We start from the raw sequence: 9,018 nt of genomic DNA on the forward strand, positions 1-9,018 counted from the left end.
TACAAAGCTAAACAAGATTTTAACATAAACTACACTCATTCTTTTGTCCCCATTTATCCTCCATTTTTCTGAGATATGGTAGTTTCCTGCCTGTGGATTTTCCTCCTCCAAATCTATCAGCAATGAAGACTCTAGAATTTTTTGTGGCTGCTTCTGTTCTGCATCCAGGAACTGGCCCATCAATGTTTAAATTACTCATGCTGACAGAAAGAAAAGAAAATGTAGAATAGACAATAAAGAGCAACTCTCTCCAAACAGGTTGCTCTGCCTTTTCTACCCTTGAGGATATCCGTAATGTGAAGTTCAATTGTTTCCATAACATACTGAGGTAAACATACATCATGCTCCATTAAGAACATATTTAGATCATGTCTGTGTCTCTTCTTGAGGAAAAATAATCTGTGCTTTTATTTTTTTCACAGTTCCAATCCACTATGTGTCAACAGCCCAACTGGAAACAAGGCTGACCTTTTGCTGCCAAGCAACATTCAATAGGTAGGTATAAAACAGACTCAGAAAGATTTTCCAACAGGTTTTGAAATATTTTTGCTCTCACATCGATTTAGGTGGTGATTAAATTTCACAGCAAAAATGCTGTGCTTTAAAAGATTAACATAATAACCAGAGAAGGACTTTGCCAGTACCATGGGAAAAAAAACCCTCCCATTACTTACTTTGGGTCCACGTGGCCCTCTGTATCCTGTGACCCCAGGTAATCCTTTTTGGCCCTATGTATAAAAGGAGAGTTTTTGTGTATATTAATATGCCTATGTGCTGGTTAATTTTCTTTTAAGTCTTGGTCTGAAAAACAGTATTTTGTTAAGCATTGGGTCTGTTTCTCTAGGTGCCCTAGGCACAAGAAAAACATTTATGTACTGATCTTTATTTCTGTTAACACTGTCAAACCAGCATAATGACTGTGGGGTGAGATAGACGTATGTTTTCTCTTGCAAGAACCTGCAAATCAGGGCTTTGCTCCTACAGTCATGCATGACAGTAGTTCTTTATTGTTTGCTGCTCTTCCTGGTTGGATACAGGTATTCACAAATGTAAATCTACAGTTTTGTGCACAGCCCCAATCTGACCGGGATGCAGGGCTGGTTTCATGGTCATGGCCATGTCATGTGTTGCACAGCAAGGTGGGGAGTTTATGTAGGTTCTTTTGGTCCTTTCCCTCTTCCTCATACACCTGTACATAGCAGCCATTTGCATAATCAAAGCCTAAGATCCAATATGTGAAGCCTACCAGTTCCCTGAGCTGAGGCTGCAGGAACTGGCAGTACCAACTTCACCTTTTTCTTTGTGTATTTGGGCAAATCAGACTTGAGGACGTAGTGGCTCCAGTACAGGGCTCTGTAAAGCAGATGGGTTTTTTTTTAAACAACAGGGGTTACGAATATTCTAATGTTTTAAGCCACACAACTGTGGCTATAGTAGGTGTGATATTGAAGAAGTACAAGTTGCCCAGGAAAGTTGTGGGTGCCCCATCCTTAGTTTCTAGGCCAGGTTGGATGAGGTTTTGAGCAATGTGGTCTAGTGGAAGGTATTACTGCCCATGGCAGGCAGGTTTGGAACTAGATGATCTCTAGAGTATCTTCCAACCCAAACCAATCTATGATTCTATGGTAAATAACAGGAACTTGCAATGAAAATTGACAACAAAATCCCACATATTTTTTATATTAAAAGAGCGCCCTAAAAGGGTTAGGGTTGATAGATCAAAACTGTACATTGGAGTATAGTTTAGCAAAGATGTGCAAAATTAAAAGTGTTAGAGAAGAGCCACAAAAGAGATTTAATAGCACAGTAATGAACTTTACCTGAAATGCCTGAAATACGATTTTCTAATGACAAAAAGTGAAGAAAACTAAAGCAAGGGCAGTATCTCCTTTCTGCATCAAGACAGTCTTCCCTCAAGCACATGAGCTAAAGTACACTTGGGGTCTCCTCTCCTGAAAGTTTGTGGGAAGGGTGCTGAACAGCCTTCAGGATTTCTGCTGAAGCTGATGGTTTCTTACAGAAAGATAGATTTGTCTTATCCCATCCTTGCAAAAATTACATCGCAGGATTGTACTTGCCAAGTTGAGCACTGTTAAATACGATGACAAATTAACACCTTTTCTCCTTTGAACAGCTGAGCTCCAGGAGGTCCAACTAACAGTGGTAACCCAGGTGGCCCAGGAAGTCCAATGTCGCCCTGTGGAAGCCAAAGGAGAGACATTCTGGGCCATGAACTGTTTTTCCTGTTGTGCTACAGCACTACATATTTCTGTACTCCTTGGAAATGTACTAATTAACTGCAGAGAAATAAAGGTTTGCACTGAGATCTGTAAACTTCTTTACCATCTTCCCAAGATGAGTAAGGTTGACAATCTAATTTCCTATTCTCCTCATTCATTAAAAATAATGTTATGGCCAAGGAAATAAATGAGAACTCATGGCTTCTGCTCCAAATCTGCTGTGGAGATAGTTAGAGGACTGTCAAATCTCTTGTGTGTATATACAGTTTCATATTCTAGACCAAAGCCTTTGAGCACAAGGCCTTGTGAGTGTAAAATGAAATTATTGATTTGCTATGGAAAGTTGTGCATGTTAGACACTTGCACGAATTCTAAGAACTGATTGGACAAATTCACAGAAGAAAAATCAAATATTCCCCATTGGGTCAATAAATCCTGAGTATACTAATAAAGGTGGAGACTGGTAGAGGAACTATTATTATGTGTTTGTCCTTTTCTTACACTCTTTCCTTTGTATCTGTTGCTGGACACAGCAAGAGATGAGATTCAGTGACAGTTCTGGTACTGGCACTGGAGGGTACTGGTGTGATTATTTAGGCAATGCCTGTACAGCAGGTAACTGCTATGCAAATGCTAACTAACATATTGATTGTTGCTTTTCAAAATCTCCAGAATATGCTTGATTCCTGCACGCAGCTCACTGAAGGAATCACTTCTGCACAGAATCAATTGATTCAATAACTTGTATTGCTCTCCTTCCATTCTAACATGAGTAGCAGGAGCAAAAGCCACAAATAAATGAGTTCCAGGGAAGCCAATAAGACTCTATTACACTTCTAATTCTACAGCAATAATATATTTAATATTATTTAGTTTCTTACCGGCTCCCCCTTTTGTCCATCCACTCCAATACCTGGATTTCCCTAATTGACAAAGAATGTACACAGTTTGCACATGATCAGAAAATGCCGATATTAGAATTTAATCAAGTAACTCTCATGAAAATCTTGGTAACAATAAACATAAGGAACACTTCAAATAATTGTATAAATTACTCCATTATTTCATAAAAACTTCAGAAGAAATAATTGCCTACCTGTTGACCTGGCAAACCAGGGTAACCTGGAATACCCTTTAAAAGAGAGTGAAGACAAGTTAGTATATCTGATTTAGAGACGGCTTTGTTTTGAAAATTACCTGCTCTTGCCGGTAGGACCTAGCAGCAGAATTTTCCCTTGGGATGTACCTATCCTAAAGTGCTATTTACTTCACTTGGTCACTGCTTTCAGGATGGCTGAACTCTGTTTTCCCCCTTTCCTGTCTCCCATGGGTGGTCTTGGGGAAAGGGAATAAGCAGAAAGCACTAGCAGCATTCCACCATGACCACGGACTGCCAGGATGAAACGTGTTCATGCAGACATGGGAAGGAACAACATATGCTCCAATTCCTCAACTTCTGAACTCATAAGGTAAAGAAAAAATCCATTTTTTTTTTATCACCTGTCTCAAAAATTACTTCTAGGCCTTGATTCACATTAAGGCAGGTTCTAAAATTGCAGAATTTATGCATATCCAAAAAATGTGAGGCTGTTTAACTGTGTTGATCTTACAGGCAAGCCTGGATGGCCTGGGTATCCAGCTGGGCCCGTTGTACCTCTTGACCCTCTAGGTCCCTGGAAAAGATGGTGAAAGGTCTGTTTGTGAAAATACCAAGAACTTGACCCTTTTTCCACAAAACCAGCCCCTCCAAAATGCCTACATCACATGGACTCAAGTCTACTGGCCTGTGGATTCCACCCAGGGCCAGAAGCTTTTACCACGCCTGAAACTTCATTGCGACTTAGAACAGCTCAGCACCAGTTTCTGGGTAACACTGGAAAGATACTGGACAGTTACATGTTATTAATGAATTGAAAGCTTACTTTGTCAGCAACTGTACTACAATGTGGTGAGCTGATACAGTTCATCAGTGAATACCTTTGTGAAGAGCATAAGAGAAACCTAAAGCCATTAAGAGCATGATTCTGCAACAAAATTAAGCTCTCTCTTCTTTTTGTGTTTTTATGGCCAGAATAGTGTAGAAGAAGGTGTCACATCTCTACTCATCTTGAGCATCATGAAGAAAATATTCTGCAAACTGTGAGTACCAGGGCATCAGCTGCTCCATACACAGCTAATGCAGATGGGTACAGCCTATTTCTCATCCTGTTCAGCCAGCAGGAACTGGCTGTGGGGCAGAGTAGAGGGACTCTGTGTTTCTTAGACTTTATTCTGGAATTCTGCTATTTAAGGCAGGCAGGGAGAAACCCCAGTGTTTCTTACTACACCAAAGAGGAAAATTTTAAAGATCTTCAAGCCAAAAAGTAGGTACAGAACCTACTGACTGTACTTACAGGCATGCCAGGGGGGCCAGGATCACCTCTCTCTCCCTGTAATGACAATCATTTAGCAAATGAGTCAGCCCAAGCTTTGTTGTGGGTATTTTCTATCTTTATAGATATTAAGATCACAAGCTGTTTCAGTTGTATATGTGGTTTTAATCTTATTTTTTGCATCAAGCTTTATTAAATAGTGAGGAGTAATGGAACAATTACATTTACCATACATGTTTCCCTGCAAGTTATGATTTTTCTTTACAATCAGATACTTACTGGAGGTCCTTTTCCAAAATGTGCAACATACACTGAATTTCCTTTTTCTCCTTTTTGCCCTGGATTTCCCTTTAAAGAAAAAAAGTCTCTTAAAACATGATCCACTTACTGATACTCTACATTTCCATGGAGACTGAATGATAAGTTCTCGGGCTGTGATTTTCTGGTGCCCCTACATCACAAGGTGATCCACTAGGATCATGCATGATCATTTTGCAGTTCTTTTATCTATCAAGACCCTTAAAAGTAAAATTACCTTCTGTACACTTGAGCAAACCAGCTCCCCACAGCTTCTGGACTCCTGCCCTGTTAGGTGCTTCTTTGCTCCTGGCTCTTGGTTATGCTACACTCACAAATCTTGCCTTTATCAAGCCTATCCCTATGCCTACCTTTTCTTTCAGTGAGGCAGTGACTGTAAGTGTCAGTAGTGTGCCTTCTTCCAAAGTTCATGTTGTGATTTAGAAGAATTTAGAGTGATTCTGCACACAATTAGAAAAATAAAACTATGGACTGTATTAGATGCATAATATTCAATATTTCCATCTATTAGGAAACACGTTTCAGTCTATTAAATCTGATGCCTAAAGGTCCTGGGTTTTTTTAAACTAAATTCCCATGGTACTTGCTGTGGGGTCCTTTATAAAACTTAGCTAAGTTTGGCACCTTCAAAACCTCAGACTTAGCAAGAACAGGTGATTTCGTCAGCAAAATTTAACTGCAGTGCTCAATTTACTGTTAAGACCATGATATGTGCATATCTGAAGAACAGATTTATAAAGACATTGTTTCTGGAGTTTTCTCTAAGCTAACCACTTAACTATTGATTTCAATAAAATGGGATACTGTTAATGCTTTAGACTGTACAGGTTTTCTGATATTATACACTGGCTACTCAAATCCTGCAGCTGGAATGAAACAGGGAAGTTACTTATCCCTAGAATGGTACAATAAAAAGAAGAGTTACAGCTGGATATAGCTGTACTAGACTGGATACAGATTACAGGTAAACAACAGCTGCTAGGGAACACATTAAACAAATAAAAAATTGTATTTATCTTTGGTTATTTTATATGTGCTCTCTGGTGTAGTAAAACATCTTTGTTAGATTCAGTTTATCTTCTATGTGAATTAGGTAAGGGCTTACAAATAGGAACTACTTTCTTTTCCAACAAGTTAGCAGAAGTAAAGCTGATGAATATGTACATGGTGTTGAATTAAATTATACAGGACAGGGTTATAAATAAGAATAACATAAAAATCTTAGCTGTCATGTACAGTCAGGTTGGTACTTGGTGCAACAAATTGATTTAAAATAGGCAATGTGCATAGAGAGGTTGGGATAGCATTCTTGTACACAAGAAAATGTGGTTACTATGTCTTGTTCTTTCTGAGTAGCTAAATTAATTTTCACTGGAATTTTAGTATGCATATCCAAGGCTACATGCCTATTGTGTCTCTCAGTTTTTGCAAAAGTATTTTGCAAATATTTTTCTAGGCCTGTCAAAGAGCATGCTCCTGAAATTGGTAGGATTTACACTGTAATTTGTCCCATGTCTCATTTTTCCTTTATGTCATTTGGCTAATTACAAAAAATAAAACTCTTTTGAAGGCCATAATAAGTAAGAAAATACAGGTAAAATTAGAGTTTGAGCAGAAATCCTTTTGATCATTTGGAAGGTTAATGAGTTACTGTCAGAGGTATAACAAATGAGGTTATCATTGAGTTTTTCATAATGTTGTGTATTTTATAGCATTTATTACAAGTCCAAGACTGAAATGGTATTTTATTATAATTGCTATATTTTTGGATAACATCTTTTCACTCTGGCACCCTCTGCACATTTTTTTTAATGTCTGACTTCAGCATCTTATTTAGCTCCTACAAAACACATTGGATTTTTCATGTAAATTGCAGTTGGTTTAATTGTTTTACTTGGAAAATTTCAGGGAAGCTCTTAGACCAACTAATCAGCTATTATTCCTTCAAAACTAAAACTTGTTTCCACGAAAAGTCAAAGACTGGGGACTAAACCAGCTCAGCAAAATTTCTTTGGAGCTTCAGTAACTTGTGTTGCTTGCTGACATGAATTTCTTTTATCATCATTAGTATAGCACTGCTAACAGAGCTACCTAAACAATTTTATAATGCTTTCCAGTTTACCAGCACAAGTAAGCAAATGTTAAAGAGCTCATTTTAAAGATTTTTACTGTGAAATGATCTACATATACAGATAAACACCCATGCAGGACTAGATGTGCACAGAGCAATCATAGATAGATATGTGTAAAAAGTGGTACAAAATCTTAGATTGTAACAGGACTTAGACTTGCTGAAGCTTCCACTTTCTGCTAATTCATCTCATGTATGTCCCTACTATTAAGGCTTTTGAGAAATTTCAAGTCCTGATGAATGGTATGATGGTTTCAACCTACTCCTCCTCAGCTGTACTTCAGTGTACAGTGTTGGCACTGGTGTGGTCACACACTGGGGAAACAAGGCAGAATTTAACTCTCAGGGTAGCCATATACACTTCAAGGATATAGGAACTTATTTCACATTCAAGCTTAAAGTTAATTTGTTAAGGCAGTGTCTTTCACTCCCATTAAGCTGAGTAAGAATGCCTGGGAATCCCTGTGCAGAGCAAAGCTAGTGCCATAGTCTGGAACTCCTTTCACTTTGAGAGCTGTTCTCTGGGAGGGGAATGCACATGGACAGTGTTCATGGACGGCAGGAAAGCCTCTCACGTACATAAGGACCTCGTGGTCCCATGTAACCATTTTCGCCTGGAAATCCTGGATCTCCCCTTGAGCCATTGCAGCCATCTAAACCATGCTTGCCTCTGGGTCCTTCCCTTCCTGGTAATCCCTGAAAGACAGTTTAATATTTATTAGAAATGCATCGTGATCAATGGGGAATTGTTTCTTAAGTTAACAGAACAGTTCAGAAACAAATACCTCAGATCTGAATCAAAGGACACGTCACAGTGGTCCCAGTTTCATGCTCTTTGCAGTAGAAATGTTTTATATTCTGAATAGATTTTTTTTTCTGTAGAACAAATGATATAAGTTTTTTGTTTGTTTGGGTTTTTTTGATGCATAGCAAATATAACAGGGACAGCACTGGTTATGAGGACCAGACTGAACTCTCACTTGAGTCAAAAAGTAATGTGCTGTCTTCTCAGAGAATGCACACTCTAACTAACTATAACCTTTTTTGTGCCTGTAAAGAAAAGCTGAAAAAGCCCCCAAAAGTCATCTCAGACAGCCTTACATTTTTAACTGATAGGATAAAACAATGAAAAACAGGACACAGCTCAGCTCAGGCACAGAGTAATAGCAGAGATTGTGACTTTTCTAACCTAGTAAGAGCTAACCAGGGTCCAGATAAGGATTAGTTCTACTGCAAATTAGGCACTGGGCAATACAAACTGAGATTTTCTTGGAATGATCCTGCCACTGGAGAAAAAAATTATTTCCACAGAATTAAACATTTTTGTAAGGGACAAATACTAATTTTGACCCCAAAATTATTTCTTGGGGGGGTTCTGAAAAATCATCAGGAAAGTATCCTGGTCATTTGCCTGATATGTTTTTGTCAATTTTAACTTCTTCCCGTCTTTAAGGTTCTTCATCCCAATTTGTGGACACCATTTTTTAATTGACATTTTTCATAAAAAGTATATGCATTTCTTGGGAACACTTTTCTTTTTTTTGTGCCTCCACATTATACAGACATTCTGGCAACAATCCCACTGTCAAGTATGGACAGCTGACAAGCAGATGCTACAACACCCACTCAGTTTTTGGTTCTGTTTTCACTTTCAAAATTCAACATTTTAACTTTGATTCATATGAAACTAGTAAGGACATAGGAATTCAGTTCTAATAGATACAGTATTTTGAAAAATACTGTATGTAAGATGTTATCTCTTTTACCACACCCATTTTCACACTGAGGAAGACATTCTGCAAAATATATAATCACATGCTTATAAAGATATATTTAGGAGCCATTTTGCTTATTCAGTCTCTATTCAGGCTAAAATTAATGGGCTCACTGGCTGGGGTTTTTCCTGCAAAAGGACTACATGGAAAAATCAGAACCTTTAAATAGAAAACAGAAACAT

General features: G+C 38.2%; 1 protein-coding gene across 1 annotated transcript in view; it reads right to left on the reverse strand.

Annotated features, from left to right (window-relative positions):
• Window positions 1-9,018, reverse strand: part of COL4A4 (collagen type IV alpha 4 chain) — a gene marked incomplete at its 5' end in the record, with an annotated part of 59,661 nt that overhangs the window by 37,922 nt on the left and 12,721 nt on the right. Inside the window, 8 exons of the mRNA XM_029958029.1 lie at window positions 675-728; window positions 2,117-2,197; window positions 3,122-3,163; window positions 3,337-3,372; window positions 3,851-3,913; window positions 4,634-4,669; window positions 4,892-4,960; window positions 7,641-7,762. Of these exons, the coding sequence (XP_029813889.1) occupies window positions 675-728; window positions 2,117-2,197; window positions 3,122-3,163; window positions 3,337-3,372; window positions 3,851-3,913; window positions 4,634-4,669; window positions 4,892-4,960; window positions 7,641-7,762 (503 nt within the window). The remainder of the gene's footprint in view (window positions 1-674; window positions 729-2,116; window positions 2,198-3,121; window positions 3,164-3,336; window positions 3,373-3,850; window positions 3,914-4,633; window positions 4,670-4,891; window positions 4,961-7,640; window positions 7,763-9,018) is intronic.

This window comes from Manacus vitellinus, unplaced genomic scaffold, assembly GCF_001715985.3.
Source record: "Manacus vitellinus isolate BGI_N305 unplaced genomic scaffold, ASM171598v3 scaffold_137_pilon, whole genome shotgun sequence".
NCBI classification, from domain to species: Eukaryota; Metazoa; Chordata; class Aves; order Passeriformes; family Pipridae; genus Manacus; species Manacus vitellinus.